Source organism: Microcaecilia unicolor, chromosome 10 (assembly GCF_901765095.1).
Source record: "Microcaecilia unicolor chromosome 10, aMicUni1.1, whole genome shotgun sequence".
Taxonomy (NCBI): domain Eukaryota; kingdom Metazoa; phylum Chordata; class Amphibia; order Gymnophiona; family Siphonopidae; genus Microcaecilia; species Microcaecilia unicolor.
In genome coordinates, this window is record NC_044040.1 from 218453750 (window position 1) to 218480140 (window position 26391).

At 43.7% G+C, this 26391-nt stretch overlaps 1 protein-coding gene across 1 annotated transcript in view; it reads right to left on the reverse strand.

Moving 5' to 3' along the window:
* Positions 1 to 529: 529 nt before the first annotated feature.
* FYTTD1 (forty-two-three domain containing 1) overlaps positions 530 to 26391 on the reverse strand; it is a 60901-nt gene continuing 35039 nt past the window's right edge. Inside the window, exons 5-9 of the mRNA XM_030216300.1 lie at positions 19488 to 19584; positions 18339 to 18403; positions 17582 to 17656; positions 6004 to 6127; positions 530 to 3037 (exon numbers count right to left, since the gene is read on the reverse strand). Coding sequence (XP_030072160.1) covers positions 2942 to 3037; positions 6004 to 6127; positions 17582 to 17656; positions 18339 to 18403; positions 19488 to 19584 — 457 coding nt within the window. The 3' untranslated portion in view covers positions 530 to 2941. The remainder of the gene's footprint in view (positions 3038 to 6003; positions 6128 to 17581; positions 17657 to 18338; positions 18404 to 19487; positions 19585 to 26391) is intronic.

A 26391-nucleotide genomic window follows, 5' to 3' on the forward strand; every position in this document is an offset into this window, starting at 1 on the left:
TAGGGGAGAGCTCCGACACAGGATCATCTGAGGACCTCCACCAAGAAGTGTATCTGCATCTCTCCTGCTTGTCACCAGAGAACCACATGAGAACTTTTCTAGAAAGACTGATACACGCCAGTTTACACTGTACCTAAATTGCCTGAAAATGGAAACTGGCAGACCAAAGACTAACATAATCAAATGGGGCAACCCTAACACATGTGTACAAACATGTGAAGGTAAAGACCATGGATCATATTGCCAACAGTTTAGGAAGATTTACCTAAAAGAACATATTAATGCAGCAGTGGGAAAAGCCATTGCATGTGCATTATCCTAGAAGAAGGACAGAGTAAGACCAGAAAAATTATATATTTGATTGAAACTGCAACCTGAAGGACCTCCTTAATAATTTACATACCCAGAAATTTTCCACTCTTGGATTTAACTTATCCAAATGACAGCATAAACTGTCCAAGAACAGCACAATTACATCTGTTAATACTTACCAAAATGCTGCCTAGAGATGTAAGAAACAGACACAAACTCAGCCTAAGAAAACAGTAACATTTTTATTTAAAAAGTCACTTCTTGAACAGCTTACGATTCAAATTATTAACTTCCAAAACATTCACTGTAAAGAATCTTTGTGTAAATTGCAAACTTTCCCTGACAGATGTTGTGCCTCAACTGCTGTGGAAGGCACTGAACACCACACAAGGAGCTTTCCAGGCTAGCAACAGGATGACGGTGACACTACACTGGCTATTTCACCACTGAACGTTTCCTTCTCATTTTATTTCCAGCTCAATCAGAACCAGGGCTGGGATCCTGGAGATATGGAGCCATCATTCAGAATTACTTAAGGAATTTTTGCCTCTCTTAATAAGCCAAACTTTCATCGTTCCTAATCTGGCTACTACAGCAACAGTGCTGAGACCAGAAGCCATGCACGAGAGATTCTTGTGAAACTCTGCATCATGTGTAGCCCTTGATAGTCCAGCCTCCCTCCCTGCAGGGCTGTGAATGCTGCCTCTGCTGCATTACTAATCAGGGACTTTACTCATGATGGTGATCATCGCTGCCACTCAGCTAAGGGGTCAGCCCAACACTAAACACTTTTTAACAAATTTACTGCTATGTGGCATGAAATGGGGAAATAAGCTTCCAGTGCTTATTCATTTAGACTTGCTACTGCCAATAAGGATGCAGGTCACATTAAACAGAATTATTTTGAAGTCAACATGATTAGGGATGTGCAAAGTGTATCGGGGTGGGGAGGGAGAAAGGAAAGTTAATATGGGAGCTGTCTAAATCTCTCTCAAATATGTCTCCCCAAGAAAGATGCAAGATGATAATTCTGACAATTTCACCAAAACACTGCCACAAAGGCAAGCTCTGGCATCACTGTCTGAGACATTTGGATCCATAACGTGGCACTAGCTCAGCTTTAATGGGAGTAAAACAGACACAAAAACATTCAAGGTTCAACCTTCAACGCACACATTCCTTGGAACTGTTAGCTGCAAAAAAGGCTCCAATGGAAATGCAGCTTCTACCTCGATCCTTCCCCCAGTGTTCACTACTAGGTCACACTGGGATCCCTATGGTGGGCTGGTGCACCAAAGGACTGGACTTCGACTGCTTCAGGCAGGTATCGGATTTTTTTGTCCATTAAGACATTCAAATCATCATCAATTGCCAATTGTAAAGAGCCAGAAAAAAACAAAAGGTTATAAAAATGACCTATTAGTGCAGGGGTTAATTAGTATAAAGGGACTTATTTTGGGTCAGCCCTGAAACTCCTTGGTCTGGACATGTCATGGAAGTTGTGCACAGGAAAGATAGTGACTGGCCAGACAGAAGTACTGATGACATCTCAGTAAAGGCTCTATAGCTGCCCAGTTGAGCCATGCCATCTGTGGGATGGGGTTAAAAATGCAGGAAAATAAAGGAGAGGGGATTAAAAGTACAGAAAAAAAACAAACACTCACTTTGCTGTGCTCTGTTCTGAACATTCATCCTATTCTGCCAATATAGCCAGCAGGTCTAAAACGTATTTCTGATGCTAAACCCTACCGTGTACAACTCTACAACCCTGCTATAAAAAAAACAGATTTTGTTTGGGATATACAAAAGTCCACAATCCTCCAATCTGTAACGATAAACAGCAGAAATCAGGTAAACTCTCGCACATAAAGGAACAGAATTTTTTTTTTAGCTCCTCTGGCAGGTGACTTTAGAGCTCAGGATGCTACTGAGCGGCAAAGCTCAGCCTGTCCTGAAGACCCTTATTGCAAACCGCCACGCTAAGAACCAGAACTTCCTCCTTATGAGTCTAACATGGAATATCCCAAGGTATAAACACACGTGACTCACGTGGTCATTAGCTAATAATAAAAACACAAAGGGTCAAGATGGACCAGAAAGGATAAGAAACTTTTATGCCCTTCAATAAAGAAACATTTGTTTTCAACTGTCAGATCTCCAACTAATATAAAAAAAAATATTTGTTCTGCCCATTTTGCTGTTGGCAGACTTCAGCTGAATTAACTGTTTGAGATATACAATTCTTTCAGTCATCATAACAAGTATGAACACTATCATCTGGTTAGCCAGCTACTGGTGTAAATCAAACCTTATCTTTAATTGCCCAGAATAGCAGAATGCTACTATGCCGTTTCCCCTTTTATTGGAGGGTAGGGGGGTGGGAGAGCAAGAGAAAAAAGATAACTATTCAAAAGTATAAACAATAAAAATATCTTTTTCTAAGGTTGCATCAAATAAAAAAAGGGATCCGTTTCCTGTCTGGTCAATTTCTGAAAGGCAATTTTTTTGGTTCATTGTTATTCCAAAAGTTAAAAAAAAAAAAAAAAACACTCCACAACTCGAACAAAAATACCCCCAAAACAGTCGAGTCCATTTATACAAAACAAAAAGCAAATTCTGGGTGCAGAATCTATCCCACTGTGACAAATCTGTTGCCTTTTTCTGACATCAGGGCAGTCCTTTGTTCCTTCAGGATCCTAAAGCGCTCATTCAAAGTTATTCCCGTCTGCAAATCAAAAACAAAGACTAAATTCACTCTGCAAGCAGTCCAAAAATCATCATCTCCTTCATACAAACAACTTAATCCAGCGGTTCCCAAATTGTGCACGGCAGTGGACTCTCAGGGGTGCAGTGGCAAATCATGACCTCCCTCCTACTACTACCTGAACCGAGATGGCGACCCCCAGCCACCCACAATCCAGTATCGGTTTCTACTTTTCCCTCCCACAGGTCCGCAATCTGCCGCTTCCTCCTTCTTCCCCTGCCGCTGCAGAGCTTACAGCTTACGTTTTTGGACCGATCGCAATTCACACAGGCACTGTGGGGACTTCCCTTTGCCGCATCCGGCCTTGCAACAAGAAGTTGCATCAGAGACAGAGCTGAATGTGGCAGAGGGAAGTGTCCGCAGCACATGTATGAATCGTGGACGGCCCGAAAACATAAGCTGCAAGCACTGCAGTGGCAGCGGGGGAAAGAGAAGGAAGTGATAGTGATCCTGGTCCTGTGGGAAGGTAGCAAGCGAACGATGCTGGATTTGGGGAAGGCAGAGATGTGCTGGACTATCTGGGAGGAGAGGGGCTGCAGGGAATGGTGTGCTGACTTTCTGGGAGGAGGGGGCTGCAGGGAAAGGAGAGGTGTGCAGGACTTATGGGAGGAGAGATGTTCTGCAGTGAGAGGAGGGGGCTGCAGGGAAAGGGAGACCTATGTGGCTGGGGGGTGCTGCAAAAAATTGCTCGGACACTAAGGGTGCCATGAACCAAAAAAAAAAAAAAAAGTTTGGGAACCACTGACTTAATCCTTTGCACTAGTTAATTTTTTTGTTTACAGGAACATATTAAATGTCTAATTTTTCTCAAATCTAGACAAGCAGGAAGATGAAAAAGCAAACATTCAAATATGGGTTTTATAATCTTGTAACAAGAAATAGCTCCTGGGATGGTCCAGGGCTGGCTTAATGGGTTGTGGCGCCCTATGCCAGCTTTTGCTTTTGATCTCAATCTGAATGAAGTGGGGGGGGGGGGGTGGCATCTTAGTATGAACCATGCAGATGTCAGGGTGCATACCAAGAGTGGCCCCACACCATAAAGTAACTGTGTTGTCTGATACTACTACTACTACTTAACATTTCTAGAGCACTACTAGGGTTACGCAGCGCTGTACAAATTAACAATGAAGGACGGTCCCTGCTCAAAGGAGCTTACAATCTAAAGGACAAAATGTCAAGTTGGGGTGTCTAGATTTCCTGAGTAGAGGTGTAGTGGTTAGGTGCCGAAGGCGACATTGGAGAGGTGGGCTTTGAGTAATAATTTGAAGATGGGCAGGGAGGGGGCCTGGCGTATGGGCTCAGGGAGTTTGTTCCAAGCATGGGGTGAAGCGAGGCAGAAAGGGCGGAGCCTGGAGTTGGCGGTGGTGGAGAAAGGTACTGAAAGGAGGGATTTGTCTTGAGAGCGGAGGTTACGGGTAGGGACGTAAGGGGAGATGAGGGTAGAGAGGTAAGGAGGGGCTGCAGATCGAGTGCATTTGTAGGTTAGTAGGAGAAGCTTGAATTGTATGCGGTATCTGATTGGAAGCCAGTGAAGTGACTTGAGGAGAGGGGTGATATGAGTATATCGGTCAAGGCGGAAGATAAGACGTGCAGCAGAGTTCTGAACGGACTGAAGGGGGGATAGATGGCAAAGTGGGAGGCCGGTGAGGAGTAGGTTGCAGCAGTTGAGAGGTAATGAGAGAGTGGATGAGAGTTTGGGTGGTGTGCTCAGAGAGGAAGGGGTGAATTTTGCTAATGTTATAGAGGAAGAAGCGACAGGTCTTGGCTATCTGCTGGATATGCGCAGAGAGTTGGGTTGTTCCTGTTTCTCTCTAACACTTCCTCTTGTTGTTTTTCTCCTAAGTACTTTTCCAGGCTCTCATTTCTATTTCCATGTTATGTTTCTTCCCTGCCTCCCCTACATCCGACACTGATCCTTTTGTTTCACCTCCTCTACCTATAACTAGGTTTCTTTCCTCCATGTCCCTTCTCACCTTTCACTTACTTGCCATTACCTACTTTTACTTCCCCAGTCTTTCCATTCCCCCACCTCTCTCATTCAATCCCCAGCCTCACCTTTCACCCATTTTCTAGACCATTTCCATCCTTTGCACATTCCTTCCCAACCTCATTTATCCTTCCTCTACCTTTCAACCTCTTACAGCCACCTCCTTGTCAGTAACATAGTAAACGACGGCAGATATGGTCCATCCAGTCTGCCCAACAAGATAAACTCATTTTACATGGTATGTGACACTTTATACCAGTTTGATTTGTCCTTGCCCTTCTCAGGCACAGCAGTCAACCCCTTCCCACCTCCAGTCCCTTTCTTACATCTTACCCCCATGCCCTCTTTTTACCTCTCCCATTTGTATTCTTCAAAGACTAGCCCCCTGTCCACAGCCCCTCAAACCATCCCCATTGTTTTTTTTAATCCCTGGTCAATTTCTTAGTCCTCACTCAGAATCCATCTCAAGCCCCAGGTCCCCACTTACATTTCCAATACTCAGCCACCGTGTCTTCCGTTGGTCTCCTACCCAATTCCTAATATCTCCACTTAAGTCTTAGACCCTGCTCTCCTGCAGCCCTATACCTTCAGATCTGTCCTCCTGTAGATGACCTTGCTACTTGCCTTCTCAGGGGATCTGTCCTCCTTTCCTAGCATCAGCCCCCTGCCGTCCCCCTAGAAATATGAAGTGCCTAGTCTCACCTTTCAAATCTGTAGGGCAGCTCAGTGCAGAGGAGCAGTACAGCTGTGGGAAGGAACATGCTCCTGCCACTGTGAAAGGGCAATTTGGCCAGGTAGGCTTTTGATGCCCCTGAGCTTGTGCCTCACCAGCTCACCCCTTAAAGCCAGCCCCGGGAAGATCCATACTAATGAATTCTATATCTTGTAGCAGCAGACATGGCACTCAGCGTAAAATGAGAATGACAAACCCAAGAATCACCTGTTTTCCCACACTGTTGATATCAAACTGCAGAGGTACTCCTTTTGGAATCCTTGGTTCTGACGAATCCTTTTTCATCAGGAACGAGGGAAGAGGAGGATGGTTTAATCTGGACCTCGCTGGTCTGCAATGACACATAAGACTGATTCTATCGCAACAGGCTGCGGTGGGGAAGCAAGAGGAACACTAGCAATACCCACTGGAACAAAGAATACAGGGATTCTGTCAGCAAGTCGTGATTGCTTGAAAGTCACAGCCACGCTACTGCTGCACCAAAGTCAATTATAATGTTCACTTAACACATAAATTCAATTAGCCCTGGAGATCTGGACATCAGGCCAACATCAGAAGGGATAATCTTCAAAATGATCTACAGCCTGTTAGTTAAGCCGCCAAGCTAAATCATAGAATGTGAAAATTGCTCCCCATTGAGTAGCCAAATGTAGCTACTAGCTTCAAAATTTCTCAAGTGGGACAGCATTTTCAAATACACACATGGACTTTCTACAGCCTAAACTGAGCTTTAAGTACTACGGGAGCAACATACACAAACACCAGCTTTAGGAGATTTCCAAAGAGAAATTACCCAAGCAGTTGAAAATCTGCCTAAAATTACACAGATTAAAGTCTGGAACCTTGCTGCTTAGGCATTGCTCCTTGCATTATCCTGTGAGAGTCTCTCCTTCGTGAACTCTTCTGATAAAATGCAGCAGAGAATTCAGACAAAACATGATGAATAATGCCTGCTTTCTAAGTACCACGTTACATGCCTTGGATGTTAAAAGTAGAAGAATAAGACACATGCACATATGGGGGGGGGGGGGGGGGGTCAAGCTTTTCTCGCATGTAACGTGGAAACAAATACTTGTAAAACTGTGTCTGGTACATGTGTAAAGATACCCCCAAAAACGGCACCTACTTTTATATGATCTGCACCACATTTTCCCAGGAACGTGGTTTAGGTGATTCAGGGGCAGAGCTGTAATCTGCACAAGTATTAGATTGCATGTAACTGTGTGTACAGGTGCGTTTAGACACTCACACCTTTCTTTGGAGCAGGCTTAAATTTACACAAGAGCATTTGTGTATCCACTGCCATCTCCAGCAACTTTGCTAGGATTGGAAAGCCTGCAGTGGGTGGTGGTAGATCTCAGCTTCCGCCTTTTACAGGAGGGGACACTATTCAGTCTACTTTGGAAGGAAAACAGCCATACTAATAAGTCATTACACTATGGTCATTTTGCTCCCAAATTAGAACAAATAGTATGAGGAAAAAGAACTAAACATAACCTTTAATGAAAATCTGTGAGAACTTCGTAAGCCAAGAAGAGTTGTACTGAATAGGTGTCAGAGTGTTTCCTAAGTTGGTCCTGTTATATTAGGGGTTGTTCTGGGGTTCTCTGCTTGGGTAGGGGGAAGGGAGGATTAGAAATAATGGCCATTATCCTTTCAAAGATGACCTGGGGTCATAAGAGTGCAGACGCCGGGTCATCTCAGTTATTTTTTTAAGATGATGAGTTAAGGTAGGGTTGGGGGAGGGGGCTAAACCTGAAAAAAAACGTTAAAACTTGAATGGGAAAATAGGGTTGTGGGGAAGGATGGTTCTGGGAGGTTTCTCATAAAATGGGATCGTGTGTTACCCAGTTTTTTGCTGTAAGATGTTTTTGCTTATTATTCTCTTTTGCTTGCTCATTGTCATGTAACTGCTCGATGTCTTTGTCTAGACTTGTTTTTCAGTTGTTAGATGTTGGGTTCTTTAATCCTGAATAAAAACTGATAAACCTTAAAACTGGGAGAACTTTGTTATATAATCCTCAAGTCTGGGGATGGTCACGTGATGGTCTGAGGAAGAGAGTCGCGTCTTTCTTCTCTCCGGGGTTTCCCTCCTTTAGCCCCAGTAAAAACGAGTGAAATCTGAATGAAATCATCCTGAAACGGAAGGAAAACTATTGGCTATCGATGGATCCCTTTATTACTAAAGAAACTCGGGCATCCGCGCTGAAATCGGGGGAAAAAAAGCGCCGAGAAATTGCGTGGAACAGGAGAAGCCAAGATGGCGCCTGACCCGACGGCGGATTCCCCTCCGAGATTTCACCCGTCACAGGTACAACAAATTACAGATGCAGTGAAAGCGGCATTACAGCCTGAACTTACCAAACTATCAGAACAAATGGCGGGTGTAGAGCTGCTGCTCGGAGAAACGACTAGAAGAACGGGGGAACTCGAAGTGCGTGTCTGAGTTGGAGGACTCGAATAGAGAAAGTGAATCCACAGTGCAAGATCTACAGACCATGTTGCGCACACAAGCTAAACACCTAGATGACTTAGAAAATAGATCTCGGAGATCTAACCTCCGATTGATCGGAATTCCAGAGTCGGTGTCAGATCGAGCCCTTCCGACCCAGCTTGAGAACTGGTTGAAATCAGAGTTCGCGCTTTCAGATAGCGCAGGCCCACTTTGCCTAGAAAGAGCGCATCGCCTGGGAAGAAAGGTGGCAGGAGGTAACAGACCACGTGTGGTTATAATCAAAGTACATAACTTCATACATAAGGAAGAAATCTTGAGAGGAGCCCGTTCTAAATGGGATACACTGTCATTTGACGGAGCAGCAATAAAAATTTTTCAAGACTATTCTGCGGCCCTGCAAGAGCGCCGGAAGGCGTTTGGGCCAGTATGCCGTCAGCTGGCATCGAAAAATCAACGATTTATGTTATTGTACCCGGCTCAGCTCAAAGTGCTGGAAGTAGGCGGCTGGAAAATGTACCATTCGCCGGAAGAGGCTCAGGGCCTGCTAAGGGAGAACCCTCCTTCCCCTGCGGGACAGAATGGCTGATGAGAATTAAGGAAGACGGGCCGAAGTGGAACCCGAGGATAAACAATAGTTGCGCACTGACAATTGGTAAATGGACCATTTAATTAGCACGTGTTAAGTTGCACTGTACACTGATCCAGTTTGTTTGGGGATTGATATATATTGGGCACAACTTGTATTGAATGGAAGAATGGATGATAAAGAAGCGAATGCTGGGGGGGGGAGGGGGTCCCCTACCATCCATAGACCAGCTCTCTTTTAGTAGATGTTGCGAAAGAGGAGGGCATGGGCAGATGGGGGGAGGGGGGGAGCTATGGGAGGGTGGGGGGAGGGCAAGGAAGGGAGAAAGAAGGGGGAGGGGGGGTTGACGTATATAAGTGTGATAATAGACAGGGAATGGTCATAGGGCTACAGATTAAGGAAGAGGGGAGCTTAGGTGAAGCTGGGCACCTAGGTTACCCACATGTCACTAAGTACTTTACTCGAAGAACACATTATGTAGCAGACATATGGGTGCCCGGACACGGTTCATAACTTGGAATGTAGGGGGCATTACATCCCCAATTAAGAGGACAAAGATTTTACAGGCTCTAAAAAGACATAGGGCAGATGTAGCCTGCATTCAGGAAACAAGGTTGTCTCAGGAGGAACTGAAGAAATTGAAACGAACTTGGGTAGGAGAGATATATGGGGCAGAGGCCAAAGGCAGGAGAAGCGGGGTGGCAATTCTAATACGAAGGGGGGCGGTGGCTAAGGCACACTTAGTGGGCAGCGATCCGGAGGGGAGATATGTGGTGGTACGTCTTTGGCTACAACACGTTGAATACTTGGTAGTAGCGATATATGCCCCCAATCAGCAGGGGAGACCCTTTTATGACCATTTGATCCAGGTATGTCAGCCCCATAGCTCATTACCTCTGCTTGTAATGGGCGATTTCAATTTAGTTGCAGATCCCACTCTAGATAGCTCCTCCTCTGGGGGGGGGGTCCGGAGGGGGCCAGAATCACGAATTTTAACTCAATTTATGCAGGCCCTTCAGGTGGTGGACTCTTGGCGGGTTTTACACCCGGGGGAGAGAGACTATACGCACCTTTCGAGGGCACATGGGACTCTCTCTCGATTAGATTACATATTGGTAGACCGAAGGATATTTTCCCATGTGAGTGCAGTAGAGATCGGCCCGGAAGAAATATCGGATCACTCAATGGTCTGGCTAGATTTGGAAGGCCGAGATCTAGGAACAAGGGGAAGAGGGTGGAGATTTCCTACATACCTAGCCAATGACCCGGCCTTTAAACTGTATTTGTCAAAGAGCTGGGAAGAATATGTTAGATTCAACGGGAGGCATAAGGACAACCCTACTTTATTTTGGCAAGCAGCGAAAGCTGTCATGCGGGGTGCTGTGATTGCCTTTACGGTGAAACATGAACGGAAGATAACAAAGGCGATTTTTAATTTGGAACGTAACCTGGGGAAGGCTAAGCGTAGGTTCGCTGCGGCCCCAACAAATTACAATCGGGAACAGATGAAAATAGCCCAAATAGCCTTAAATTCCCTACTACTTGAAAGAGCCTCCAAAGTATTAGTAGCAACAAAATTCCGTTTCCAAAGATTCGGCAATAAAACTGGAACAATGTTAGCAAGGGTGGTTAACTCCTGGGATGGGCCTAGAGTGGTAGTGGCGGTTAAAGACGGGGCAGGTCATATTCAACATGGAAAAGAAGGAGTGCAACAGGTGTTCTATAAGTTCTTTAGGGATTTGTATACGAAACTCCCCTCCCCATCTTGGGTAACTATTACTAATTATTTGAAAAAAGCTGATATGCCAGTGTTATCGGCATTGGAAGCGGAGAAACTCTGCAGCCCCATCACGGGAGAGGAACTGCAGGGCATTATTCAGTCTCTCCCTTCAAACTCAGCTCCAGGCCCAGATGGGTTCCCTAGTGAATTTTATAAGATCTTAGGCCCGCACTTGGTGGGCCCCCTGCATTCATATTTTGAAGAGGTGGTGGCCGAGGGGCAATTTCCAGCCTACGCTAATGAGGCCTTAATCACATTGTTGCTTAAGCCAGGAAAACCCGAGAACCAAGCCGGCTCCTATAGACCGATTTCATTAATTAACGTGGATGTAAAAATACTTGCAAAACTGCTAGCTAATAGATTGCAGGAGAGCCTACCCAAGCTTATTGGTCAAGAACAAGTGGGGTTTATTCGAAATAGGCACGCAGGAACCAATGTACGGCGATTACTGTTAGCCTTGGCCCAGACTCAGCAGGCGGGATTTGAAACAATGCTGGTTAGCCTGGACGCTGAAAAAGCGTTTGATAAGGTAGGATGGGATTATATGTTTGAAGTACTACAGTTTGTAGGTGTGAAAGGCTGGGCATTAGGGGCCATCAGATCTCTTTATTCTAATCCCAAAGCAGCTGTGCTGATTAATGGAGAAAAAACTAAACAAATTGATATAGAAAGAGGAACCAGACAAGGATGCCCCCTGTCCCCTCTCCTGTTCATTATTGCTATAGAACCACTGATAAGAAACATTCAGCGAAGGGAAGGGGTGGCAGGGGTGACGGTGGGAGGAGAACGGGTTAAGACACTTGCTTTTGCAGATGATTTGTTAATTGTTTCTACAGATCCAAGGGTAGCTTTACCAACTCTTTTAAAAGAGATAGACAGCTTTGGAGACATATCAGGGTTTCAAATTAATCGGGAAAAATCCCAAGTGATGAGATTGCAAGACCATGGAGATGGCTCTCCCCCTAATGATTTCTCATTGCAGAAGGCTGGGTCAGAGATGAAGTATTTGGGAGTATTAATCCCTCGGACATTAAGCTGTCTATATGAGGTGAACATTCGGAAATTAATGCGGGATACTGCTAGAAAACTAGAGCAGTGGCGGGGTCTACCTATTTCCCTTTTGGGACGAATCGCGCTTTATAATATGATGGTTATACCATGCTGGTCATACATGTTCCAAACATTACCCCTACACTTCACTAATGAGGATGAAAGGAGATTGAATGGATTGCTAAGGAAATTTCTATGGCGAGGGAAGAAACCTAGATTTCCTCTAGACAAACTATATGTCCCCAAAGACTATGGAGGGCTAGGTTTACAAAGTGTACGGCACTTGGCGATTGCAAGTGCCATGAGACATGTAACAGACTGGTTTCGCAAATCTGGGGATTTCTCAGCCACAACTATGGAACTGAACTTATTTGCACCAATCCATTTTAGTAGCTGTCTTCATGGGAGTGGGGGAGCCTCTCCACTCTTGACGATAGCCAACATCCTGCCCCAGGCGCAGAAAGCATGGAACTGGATATGCAGACTACACCACTTCTCACCAAAAATCACTCCATTACTACCATTATGTGGGAACCCTGAATTTCCCCCAGGAATGCTATATAACATCTTTAAACAATGGAAAGAGCGTGACTTCATCTACTTGCAACAGCTCCTAACTAAAGAAGGGAAACTACAATCGTTTCAGGAATTGCAAAAAAGAGGCCTACTCCACCCCAAAGACTATTTTCACTACTGGCAGTTAAAACATTATACAAGGAGCCTGTCATGGGAATTGCTGGCGGAGGATGTTCAGGAGGAGTTATCAGAGGCGTTTACTTTGGGATCTCAAGTAAGAGTCCCATTAAGATTCCACCTAAGACACATTAAAGACACAATTTCTGAACCGGATTTCGGCAAATATGCAGAGGCTTGGAGCAAGGACCTATCGATAGAGGTGTCACCGGGTTTACTTAAGGAACATGTGTTATCGCTGCACAGAGTGTCCATCTTGGCGGACCATTGGGATTTACAATACCGCTTTGCCTTCCGGATGCACATGCCACCTAGACGAGCATTCTACGCGGGGGCCTCTCCAGATGGGAGGTGCCCCAAGTGCCAGGCTGAAGGGGCGACATTGGGCCACATGTTCTGGGCTTGCCCAGAAATTCATAACTTTTGGGAGGCCCTGCTGGCAGGAGTTTCAGCTCTATGGAAAGCGCGATGGTCCGGCTCGCCGCTTTTGTTATTTGGAAAACCCTGCTTAATTAACCCAAAGCCGAAAGGTTTTACCAGCTTTGCAGAACGAGTTACTTTGCTTGCCAAGAAGTCCATTCTTGCAGAGTGGTTATCCCCGAAAGGTCCATCTCTTCAGAGCTGGCGAATGCGGATGGTACAATGTATACGAACTGAACGTATGATGATAAAAGAAGGGGACATAAAGGAGTTTAAAAGTTTTTGTATAAGATGGGGCCCGTTTTTGGATTCCTTGGCTCCCAAAGCGAAAAGCTCCCTCTTAAATATGTGACTGATAGACTAACCTTGACTGTGGCCTATTGACCCATAACTAATGTCTGATGGGAAAGGGAGGGTTGAGGGGTGGGAATAAAAGGTTATAGGGAGGTCCTTGGGGGGGAAACACCAGAGGGCCATCAGAACACAGGCTCTTTGGGCTACTCCCTCTTGGTAGCTGCATTGTTATAGAATTGGAGGGTTTGGGGAGAAAAAAAAAAAAAAGGGGAGAAAACTTTATTGGATGACAATGCTTTTAGGAACTAATGTGGTATAAATTATATGCTTATTGTGCTTCATATGCAATGTTTCCTAGTGAGTTATATATGTTTTTTTCAGTATCTTGGATGTTCATCAATAAAAATTATTGAAATATAATCCTCAAGTCTAGCTTTATGTTTCTTACATTACCGAATATAGACTCCTCTTAAGTGTTATAGAAAAGTGGTTTCTCAACCGATAATTTATGCTGTTCTTATCATAAAGGTCTTGGTTCTCTCTTACGTTTACTTTATGAATGACAGAAACATTTTCTGGACAGATGTACAAGGAAAATATCAATAATTTTGTCTAATACAAGAAAATGTATCAGCTACCCTTATAATTTGGAAATCACTTAGTTTTATCCTCATACTTATCTGATACAGATAAACGTTTGCTAGAAGTTTTATTTTAAAAAATGAATTAAGGTGTGTAGGAGAGGATCAAGCAGAAAGATGATGAAATGACAAAACTGATAAGTAAATTTGCTAAGGGAAATCTATGCCTAGGTGTCTGGTTACCAGTATTGTTCAAAGTACTAAGTCAAAGTACTTAAGTAAAAGTAAAAATAAATGTTAAGTACAATGAAGAACACAATAAAAATTTACTTGAGTTAAAAAGTTATTGCCTAATATAATAAGCTGAATAAAAAGTAAAAGTACTGCAAGTACAATGAATGCAATTGTTAACATTTTTATTCCAACTTTATTGCTCTACAATTCAACCACTTTGCTTTTATTAACACTAAATTTTTGAAAATGACTCACTCATGCGAGAGTGCTTGTGAGTCATTAATCCAGCACAGCAAATGTCAGGAAGTATTTCTTCACGGACAGAGTGGTGGATATGTGGAATGCCCTCCCGCGGGAGGTGGTGGAGATGAAAACGGTAACGGAATTCAAACATGCGTGGGATAAACATAAAGGAATCCTGCTCAGAAGGAAGGGATCCCCAGAAGCTTAGCCAAGATTGGGAGGCAGAGCCGGTGCTGGAAGGCGGGGCTGGGTGGTTGGGAGGCGGGGCTAGTGCTGGGCAGACTTATACGGTCTGTGCCAGAGCCGGTGGTGGGAGGCGGGGATAGTGCTGGGCAGACTTATACGGTCTGTGCCAGAGCCGGTGGTTGGGAGGCGGGGCTGGTGGTTGGGAGGCGGGGATAGTGCTGGGCAGACTTATACGATCTGTGCCCTGAAGAGCATAGGTACAAATCAAAGTAGGGTATACACAAAAAGTAGCACACATGAGTTGTCTTGTGGGCAGACTGGATGGACCGTGCAGATCTTTTTTTCTGCCGTCATCTACTATGTTACAGCTAAAAAGGTGTTCAACAACCACCCCTGCAGAAAATGGACTATTCAGTCTGATAAAAAGTTCTTCAAATCGGGCCAGGCTGTAACGTTGCTGATGTCAGTCTGCAGGTTTTGATCAAGGGAATCTCTGAAACACTTGACTTCCATATAGCAAAAAACACCATCATCATTATTGTCATTATCATCTGAATTAGTAGTAGTGCTATCTTAAGAACACACTGAGTCAGACCAAGGCTCCATCTAACAAACTGGGAAACACAATAATACTGGGTGATTTCAATTACCCCGTTATTGACTGGGTAAATGTAACATTAGGGCCTGCTAGGGAGGTAAAACCCTTTGATGAAATCAAGGACTGCTTTATGGAGCAACTGGTACTGGAACCAACAAGAGGGGGGAACTAGACCTGGTCCTTAAGGTTCAAGGTTATGTTTATTTGATGAATCGCCTAAGGCAATGCCATCGAAGTAGTTTACATATAATAAAAAATGCATCACACAGTACATTATGTCTTACAATTTTACAGTAAAAGCAAAATAAGCAGAAAACAATAAAAACAAAACAATAGAAGGAATAGAAAACAAGACCAAACAGACCACAAATAAGCAAACCTTAGTGGAGCACATGATGTGGTGCAGGAGGTAATGGTGCTGGGGCCACTTGATAACAGTGATCATAATATGATCAGATTTGATATCACCTCTGGAGTAAGTACACACAGGAAATCCAATACGTTAGCATTTAACTTTCAAAAAGGAGACTATGATAAAAATGAGAATAGTTAAAAATAAATACATTTAGAGGAAGAGCTGCAAAGTTCAAAAATGTACATCAAGCTTGGATGCCGTTCAAAAATACCATCCTGGAAGCCCAGACCAGATATATTCCATGTATATTCATCTCCACCACTTGGGAAGTGGTGGAGATGAAAACGGTAACAGAATTCAAAAATGCGTGGGAGAAACATAAAGGAATCCTGTTCAGAAGGAAGGGATCCTCAGAAGCTTAGCGGAGATTGGGTGGCAGAGCCGATGGTGGGAGGCGGGGCTAGTGCTGGGCAGATGTCTACGGTCTGTGCCCTGAAAATGGCAGATACAAATCAAGGTCAGGTATACACAAAGTAGCACATACGAGTTTATCTTGTTGGGCAGACTGGATGGACCGTGCAGGTCTTTCTCTGCCGTCATCTACTATATCACTATACTATAAAAGGAAGAAGGCAGGCCAAACATCCAGAATGGTTACAATAACCCAACAGGGTCTCCGAGACAGGACTGCACAGACCTAGCTACCATCTGCTGAGCAGACTGAGAAATACAGGGGGAGACAGGACTGCACCAAGGTTAATACAGTGACTTCAGCAAGATGGTGGAGGATGGGCACAGATAACAGTTCCCAAGGAGGAGCTACAGAATGAATGCACTTGTAGATCAGTAACAGATATTTAAGTGTATTCAGAAATAGATAGGGAGCCAATGAAGTGACTTGAGGAGTTATATGAGCACAGTGACGCTGGCAGAAGTGTGAAGCAGAATTCAGAACTAGTTGAAAGGGAGAGAGATGTTTCAGTGGTTCTCAAAAGCAGGTTGTATTCATTTTAGCAGGAGGCGATGTGTGCATAAGGGTTTTGGACATGAACTGAGGTTTCACCCCCCCCCCCCTCTGAGAAAGGGAAGGGGAAGCAGAGGCCAACTGTGATGCCCAAGGTTTGGGGGTGGGGTGGGGAAGGAGGACCCTTAGGCCAAGGGCTCACAGCAGACAGGCAGAGAGAACATTGCAACCCCCACTAAGGGTTCTTCTAAGCACTTTAAGAAAAAAAAAACCCCAACAATAACAAAACCAGTGTTCTCAAGATCGGTTGTTTCTGATGCCAAAAACCCAAAACATGACAGTTACAATAGGCCAACAGGTCCTCTGGGACAGGATTGTACAGACCTACCTACCATCTACTGAGGAGAGTGAGAAGTAGTGGGGGAGTCGGGGACCTCAGTAGCAGTTCTCAGTCTCCCCATCTGCTGGTAATAGGGCACATACCCACTGGTTGGGAATGGTCTGGAGCTTTTTCACAGACAGGATGGTGGATGCCTGGAATGCACTCCTGGTGGAGGTGGTGCAGACAAAAATAGTGATGGAATTCAAAAAGGGCACAGGATAAACACAGACGATGCCTGAATAGAAAGAGGATGATATCCAAACAAAACTTAAATGACCTCAAAGATGTTGATGGGCAGAAGTGGTACTTAGAAGGAAACCCCAGCTGTGAGGAACTAAACCCAGTGCTGGGCAAGACAGATCTTGAGTGGGTTCAACAGCAACTCCAGTAGTTGGGACATAAGAGCAGGGCCGGGCAGATTTCTATGGCACAGAAAGATCAGGATCGAGTATTGTATATTTTACACCACATTCATTGTTGGTTTCATCATGAACTGAAAATAAATCTGACTGGATTGGACCATTCATGTCTTTATCTGCTGTTATCTACTATGTGTTCAGAAAGGGACAAATTTTGGCAAGAGAAACACAGGATAGCTGATAGTCTGTTGGATACATGTACAGAAACAAAGGTGTCAAACATGACCCCAAGGCCCAAGCCTGTGCATGCACACACAACATAAACATGAACCTCATAACTCTGTCCTGGCTTCACCCACACCTATGCTCATCTCATGCGAGTGTTTGAGCTGTGGGTCAGTAGTACATACGTTTACACATCTGTACCCCAGGAACACTTATTTCGGTGGATAAAAATGCTTTATAATATTACTCCCAAAATTCATCATAGTTAAGCACTGCATATCGGTAATATCCAATCGCAAAGGAAACAGAAAATGTTCTATCGGGCCCTCCTGATAATCACTGGGAGAACAGAAAGAGCAGCGGTCGCTGTCTTTACTTACATCGGTGTAAGAATGGCTGCCGGGTTCTCTATGGATACAGTCAGAATGCCGCCACTTGTGGAGGATGTCCGCCATCTAGTATGAAAAGAAAGCTTACTGTTAGCAGGAGCCACTTACCCAGAGATGTCCTGCTTTTTATTAAAACAACCATCTTAATGAGAAGTAGCACACAGTCTGTAGCTTATGAACTTAACACTCACAACCACCTCTTGCAGACAGCAGGACACTCAGGAATTAAGAAGTTACAAAGGTGTTTTGCTCAGTACTGCATTAGCTTGTGGTAGCCAGAAGTTGCAGAACTTTCTGTGAAAAATCATATCTGCACAAAAATCTATTTCATGGACAACGTGTGTGTTGCGGATTTCATAACTGAGCTTCCAGCAAATTTTCCAAGCCTGCAAAGTTATACATCACAGTAATTTACAAAACCTCCATTGCAAACATGTCAATTTTATGCTAACATACACAGCTACTGACGGCTTCAACACAACACCACCCGATCATCCCCCCAAACAAACCTACGTAGGATTTACTCAGGACATCAATTCAAACATCGGAGACCTAACTAAAGTGCCTAGCACACCCCATTCTTTCTGTAACTTCAGGTACATCATGCTGTAACTGTCCATCAGTGCCCCGATTCAAACACAGGTCATAAACCAGCATTCCTTTCGCCACATTAGAGAAAATGCATTTTCAGCTTTGATGGCTTTGTGCTATGGCATCCCGTATGCAGTTAGCGATGCTGGCCACTTACAGTCTACTTCTCTTTATTGCCGGCTCCTCTTCCAGCTGGTGCTCTGTTTCTAACTGGGCCTGGACCTGAAAGCATGAAATCAGATTAAAACAGAGAAGACAATGCACTCAAGAAAACCCAGATTTCCCAGGATTCCACAACACAGACAACTTGAAGGAAGGAGCAGACTTTTTACAACATACAAGTAAATCCTCTTATAGGGTGATTTCTTCATGAAAAACGAAGCAGTATCCAGAGACGGTGGTTTCTTATCTATCAACATACAGAGAAAACCACCTGTAACATGTGTTCTCTGTGGGCAGAAAGGATGCAAGTCTCCACATCTGCTGATATCTGACAGAGCCCACTGAGCTCCTTTCACTATTAAACAAATTAGAATTTTATATTTTATAGAATTCATGAGTTAGTATTCTTAAGGTGTGTGATTACTTAATAGAATTGACTACTTTCAGATATTTACCCTAAATAAGATAGGGATATCCTGAAAATCTGACCCGTTTGTGGCCTTTGAGAAATAAATTTGTACACCGCTGTTCTACAGTAAAGATCCGTGCCATCGTCTCCCGAGTTTAGAGAACCTTAGAAAAAACACCAGACATGGGGCTGCCTGACTACACCCTACATCCTGGCATTCTGAGAGTTGTGGCAAAACAAAGAGCTCCCGTATTTAACAGAACACTTTCCAACTTAGCAGTTTAACATGCACTACTGTTCAAGCACATATGCTATGAGTAACCAGGTCCCACCGCATTAAATGGCATTAGCATGTGTTAATGCGATAGTGCACATTAGTAACCCTAGCTCTAAGTGGGTTGTGCCTTTGATAGGGAACTTTTTTTTTAATAATTAAAGGATCAAATCCAACGCTTGTACAGAGTCTCACTGCTCTCCAGAACGTGAAACTTTTCCGCGTAATGGATATCAACAAATCCATACCTCATCTTTCTCAATCGTCCTCCCTCAGCAACCTATCCTGCCCACACAGTTTCAGACCCTCTTCACAGTCTACCACAGTTCAAAGAGGCCCAAAAGAAATTATTCACAAGCCTCTAAAATTTGGGAGTGATTAATCAAGTGAATAAAGACACAAAACAAGCCTTTTGCAGGGACAGATGTAGGAAACAGCAGAAGAGAACAGTAAACCCTCACCTTCAGGCCTCGCCTAAAGAGGAAAGTTGCTTGACGGGTTTCTCTTTGATGGTTTAGGAAAAAGTCATTATCATCTGTATTTCCTGGTATGCTGTTACTGTAGCAAAGAAAAAAAAACCATTTCAATAAGAACTTGTTCATTTGTTCATATATCAGGCATTTGTGAACTACATTAATCCTGTGCCCATTACAATTAATTTGAGCCAACAGCGCTGAACCCACAACTGACCAAAGAATGCTTTAATCAAGTTCAAATCTGCACAAAAGGAAAAAAAATCTACCAGTACTAGTATATATTTCTATAGAACTACGGGACATACATAGTGCTGTAGAGTCAAAGGCTACTTATCCCCTTTTTGGGACTTGCATACTTGTATTTCAGCCAATTACTTGCTTTAATAAACTAACCCTTGAAGGCGAGAAGAGATTTATCAGAGCAAGAAGAGCTATTGATGGAACCTTGTGCAACTCTGACACAATGAGAGCTGGACCCCATAGCTAATCTGTGCAGCAACAGGCAACGAACTTATTTAGTGAGGTAACCAAGCTTTTTCAAATAACAACAAAAATAAAATTACAAACATACAGAGTCTGTATCTTGTGAACAAGAAAAGCACCAAATGTATTACTGATAGGCAGAAAAGATAACATCGATGTTTATATATTAGATGTTAGTTTAATGAGACACTGCTGTAATGTATTGCTCAAAAGGTGCCCATGTTTTTCTAAAGCTGGGAAGTTGGTGGGATTTGAATGCTGCAGGTTCTTCAAAATTTCTAATGGTACAAAGGTAGCTCCACCATTTATGAATATTTATTTGGGAATTGTTCTTCCACTGAAATATTATAAAGTGAGTGGCAAGAGCCATCATAGTGTTAAAGAGTCTGTGATGTATATCTTCAACTGAAGTTTAGGAGTTGATGAACGTAGCATTATCAAATCATATGACAGATCCTCTGCGAAGGTGAGAGGAAGGATTGCATTTATTGTCTCCCAAATTTGAGGCAAGTGTGAACGTGAGAATATACAAAAAGAAGATGTCACAAGTTTCCAGTAGAAGCAGAGCAAGAACAACATAGTGGAGGAAGCCCTGATCTGGTTATCTTAGATAGTTTAGAAGGTGTCCAAGTAAGCTCCGTGAAGGACAAAGAAGGATGATTGGGTTATACCTGCTGAAAGAGTAGGTTAACCGGATTTAGACCAAACGGTCAGTCAATTAATACCTCCAGGATGATAGTCCAGGTCTTTCCCAGCTTTGCTGAAGTTTAATGCAAGGGTTCATCAAAAAGGAGTCTTGTATGCATTTGTAAAATCTTGAGGCTTTATTACCCATTAAAATGGTGTGACAAAAAGTAGTAAGGTTAAGTTTACTATTCTCCAATCAACATTATGAGCAACTGCACTGGTAAGCCTTTTAAATTAGGGTACTTAAAGCAAAGCTACAGGGCAATGAGGAATCTACCAACATATTGGCAAATGAAATAAGTATCTTTAAACTGTACAGTCACTGCTACTAGCTTTTGGACTTCAAACTAGAGAGGGCAGAGGCATCAGAAATAATCCTGAAAAGTAGCTATCAGTCTCACCTGCTTTCAACAGCTACATTAAAACAAGGTAATGCCCCTCCACCCAACCAAGAGAGGTTCCATTCCCCTGGATCTAGCAAGCATCTGCTCAGAAAATCCATCTGGACGTTTTTGATGCCCACCACGTAAGCGGAAGAAAGATCTTGCAAATGACTCCACCCAGGCCAGAAGTAGGGCCATTTCGTCCACTAAGTGGTGACTCTTGGTCCCCCCCCCCTTGATGTAGACCACCGCCATGACATTGTCTGAAAGGACCCAAATGGCCTTGCCCCAAAGCAGATCCTGGAAAGAAAGACCAGCTAGATGAACTGCCCTCCTCTCCAGATGGTTAATCAATCACCGAGCCTCTTCTGACAACCAGTCACCCTGCGCCACAATACCCATCTTATTGACCACAGCTCTCCAGACCTGGAGACTGGCAGCCATTGTTCCAACCATCCAAGGAGGCGGATCCAAACTCCTGTCCCCTGAGAGGTGACAAGGCTGCAACCACTAAGAAAGGCCCTCCAAAGTAATTTGCACCTCCAGGGACCAAGTCTGTGCTGACTACCTCGAAAGACGGGCTTGCTGCAGAGGCTGCATATGTAGGACCTGGCCCACTGAACCACCTCCATGAACCCTAAAACTCAAGAGAGTCCCTGGCCTGCGAACAGTGGTATCTGAGCAACGCTCGAATGTGTGCCTGTAGCTTTGGAATCCAGCCATTGAAAAGAAACACAAACACCACTACGGAATCAAACTGGACTACCAAATGCTCTAAGCTCTGTGACTGACTCAGCCGACTCTTGGCTAGGTTGACTATCCAGCCTGAGGACTGCAACAGCTGGGCCACCTGAGCCATGGCCTCCTTGCTTTCCTGGAAGGACTTCGTCTGAATAAGCCAATCGTCCAGATGTGGATGAACCAAGATAAGTACACAAATGTTGCCATACTGGGGCAGATCGAAGGTCCATCCTGTTTTCAATAGTGGCCAATCCAGGTTACAAGTACCTGGCAAGATTCCTTCCTTCTGCAAAGCCACAGTCACCACATCACCCTTGAAAAGGTGCTATGGGCCGAGGCCTGACCAAAGGGGAGCAAACAAAACTGATGATGCCTCCCCAAATCTGTGAAGTGAAGGAACCTCTGATGCCCCTGCTGAACTGGAAGTGAAGGAACCTCTGATGCCCCTGCTGAACTGGAATATGAAGATAAGCTTCTGTCAAACCTAGGGAAGCAAGAAATTCCCCATGCCATATGGCAACAATAGTGCAGCACAGTTTCCATACAAGAGGAGGGCACCTTGAAGGCTTGATTCACTCTTTGAGATCCAGAATGGGATGAAAGGAACCTTCCTTCTTCAGAACCATGAAAGAGTGAAAAAAAGATCTCCAGACTCAGAAATAGAAGTGGCAATTGTATTAAATTATTCTCTCTTAGTCACTAAAATTGAATTATGATAATTAGTTTAATTCAGCTATAAACAATTCTCTATCCTCAGATGATAATGACTTCCACCAGGAACGCTCAAGATGCGTACATTTTTGCTTTTGAACATGGGTTGAGTGTTGTAAAAAATTTGATGCCATAGTAAACAGGACAAAATGTCAATAAAACCGGATACACTATGTTCTTGCACTGCAAGATCAATGTGAATATTAAAAATCACCTAATAAAATCGTTATCATCAGAAGAAATTCAAAGAGCACATAAAGACTCAATCAAAACTGAGTAATTAGTACTAAAACCAGGTGGACAATAAAAACAAAATTCTAAAAGCCGAACTAATAAGATGCAAAACATCACATTCAGGACTCAGATTAAACGACTTCACAGGAAAAAATTAATTCTCTTTAAAAATGACCAAAACTCTTCCCCCTCCTTTTTCCTATTCTCAGTTGGGAGACAACATGATAATTTGGTGGACATAATCGATTTAAAATAACTGAGTCCGCCTCAGATAACCAAGTCTCTGTAATACACAGAATATCAATTTTTGAGTCAAGAATTAAATCATAAATCAGCAAGACCTTAGTCCTCATGGAACGCATATTAACACAAGTCAATAAAAATATTCCTTTGTTTATGAAATGACCAGAAGCAGAACTAGGAATTGAAGCTAGTACTCTAGGCTATCATCGAATCTCGGCGGGCAAAGACAACACCATATCTTCCATGTCCAGTCACAACAGGAATTACAAACTCCTCCAGCTCCCTTCCTCGTCCTCCAAAGTCTGCACGAAGGAGCACTCCTTTGGTCAATGTGATCCTCCTCCAGTGTCTACCCTGGGTTCAAATAAGTCTCGACACTCACCAGCAATGTCTCCAGTCAGCAGAGACAAGTTGCAGTCAGCCCCAGGGTGCAGAACTGTTTCACATGCAGCAAACCAGTCCAGGGGTCAGGAACACGAGCTGCAAGTCCGTATCCATTTTAAGGTGCTATGCCTAGTATTTAAAACCTTAGAAGGCAACTGCCCGGAGAACTTGTCTCAGTTATTGAGATTATTAAATTCCAATGCACCCTCTAGGAGTTGTAACCAATTGCTTCTGGTTTATCCTACTATTAAGTCTGAGAGATTCAGGGCTTTATTTTCCCATTCTTTTTTGTTTTTGGAAGTTCGCTTATGGAATAATTTTCCTTCAGCATTACATCTGATGACATTACTATTCTTTTTGTAAAGAATTGAAAACTTCTGTTTGTAGAGTTTAGTAAGGCCCTACAGCCATAGAAGGTGCCGTGCTCTACATTCAGAGATGGTGCTGCACTGTATGTGCAGAGGAAGAGCTTCGCTATATATAGAGATGATACAAAGACATGCAATGACAGAGCTGCGCTCATCATCAAAAATGGAAGTGTGTCCCACAAAGGAGCTACGGGCACTAGGCACATACTGTTGTGTTCAGAATCAGGATTAGGGTTGCATTCTATACACACACATTCAAACATGGAGACTTTCCAAATGACAGAGAGGAAACCGGGAACAGTATCTCCTGAGAAGGAACCAAACTGAGACTGGGACCAGCAACCCATGAGTGGACCATGCTAGATGTGACCATCAGGTGTAGCATGAACCATGCTCCACAGCCAAATATAGAGCAGCAAAGAATGTGGAATGAAGGAGATGTGCTAGATGTAATCTACTTGCATTTCAGCAAAGCCTTTGATACGGTCCCCCCACAGAAGACTCCTGAATAAGTTGAGAGGGCTGAACTTAGGACCCAAAGTGGTGAACTGGATAGGAAACTGGTTGACCAACAAGCAGCAGAGGGTGGTGGTAAATGGAATCTGATCAGAAGAAATGAAGGTGAGTAGCAGAGTGCCTCAGGGGTCGGTGATGGGCCCATTCTGTTTTAGTTTAAATCATTTTTTATTGAAAAAAAAACAACACAGAATACAGTCAACCAGAAACCTTTAACATGTATATTGTGTTGATCTATCAGTGTAAACTGTGGTGATGGCTGAACATTCTTTTTACTTTTTACTTGCGGAGGAAAAAGCCTCTGTATGTCTGCGGTCAAAATTTAGAAAACTGCATGACTCACAGAAGACATTCTTCATCGGCTAAAAAAGATAATTACGAAAAATTGAGACATTATTCAGAAGCATCCTCTGTTTCAACATAGCATACGTTTAGCTTTTTCCTGGAGACAGAATCTGAAAGAGCTGCTCAGTCCAGCGCACTTGAAATCACAACACAAAATTATAACACCCCATGGACATGTAAGGGGTGCATGCACGTACGTGCAACATCACAGTAGAATGTGACAAATTTATCAATTTGGCGGATCAAAAAAGGTATTTCATTAAGTCAAACACTAATTGTTGCTCAAACATTGGTATATATATTGTAATGTCCTTGCAACAGAATATATGTTGGTAAAACTATGCAGAAATTGAACACTAGATTGTTAGAATTTAAGTCTTGTATTACTAGGTTACAAGCAGGATCCCCATTGGTAGCACACTCTAAGCTCACTAAACACGAGTTCGTTCAATTTTGGTGTTTTGATATAGATCAAGTTAACGTAAATATTGGGGGGGGGGGGGGGGGACAGCGAAACATCTCCTCTAGCTAGAACAACGATGGATATTTAAATTACATGCATTGGAACCTATTGGTCTGAATATGACCATACAGAGAGGGTAGTGGATGCTTGGAACACCCTCCCGCGGGAGGTGGTGGAGATGAAAATGGTAATGGAATTCAAACATGCGTGGGATATGCATAAAGGAATCCTGTGCAGAAGGAACGGATCCTCAGAAGCTTAGCCAAAATTGGGTGGCGGAGCAGGTGGGGGGAAGAGGGGTTGGTGGTTGGAAGGCGAGGATAGTGGAGGGCAGACTTATACGGTCTGTGCCAGAGCCCTTGATGGGAGGCGGGACTGGTGGTTGGGAGGCGGGAAGTACTGCTGATAAGGTTCACAAGATTAAACTTGAATTCTCAACAAGGTCACCTCCACCTCTCCTTCCCTTAGTCCATCCTCTCAACCCTCCAACCCCTGCCTCCTTTTCTTCCTTTTCTGAAATCACTGAAGAGGAAACTACACATCTTCTTTCCTCCTCTAAACTAACTACCTGTTCCTCTGATCCTATTCCCACCCATCTACTTAACACTATCCTATCTTCCCTTTTATCTGTCATATCCTCAATCTTTCACTTTCCACTGTGACTGTTCCTGATGCCTTCAAACATGCCGTAGTCACACCACTCCTTAAAAAACCTTCATTGGACCCTACCTATCCTTCCAACTATTGCCCCATCTCCCTCCTCCCTTTCCTATCCAAGATACTTGAACGTGTTCACTGCCGTTGCCTTGACTTTCTTTCATCTCAAGCTATTCTTGATCTACTTCAATCTGGCTTTTGCCCCCTTCATTCAACTGAAACAACACTTGCTAAAGTCTCCAATGACCTGTTCCTGGCCAGATCCAAAGGTCTCTATTCTATCCTCATCCTTCTCGATCTGCTCCTTGATAAGCTGTCCTCACTTGGATTTCAGGGGTCTGTTCTTTCCTGGTTTTCTTCTTATCTCTCCCAGTGTACTTTAGTGTATACTCTGGTGGATCCTCCTCTACTTCTATCCCACTGTCAGTTGGTGTACCTCAGAGATTTGTCCTGGGACCTCTTCATTTCTCCATCTATACTTCTTCCCTTGGTACTCTGATCTCATCCCATGGTTTTCAGTATCATCTTTACGCTGATGATTCCCAGATCTACCTCTCCATACCAGAAATCTCAGCAGGAATCCAGGCCAAAGTATCAGCCTGCCTGTCTGACATTGCTGCCTGGATGTCTCACCACCATCTGAAACTAAGCATGACCAAGACCGAGCTTATCTT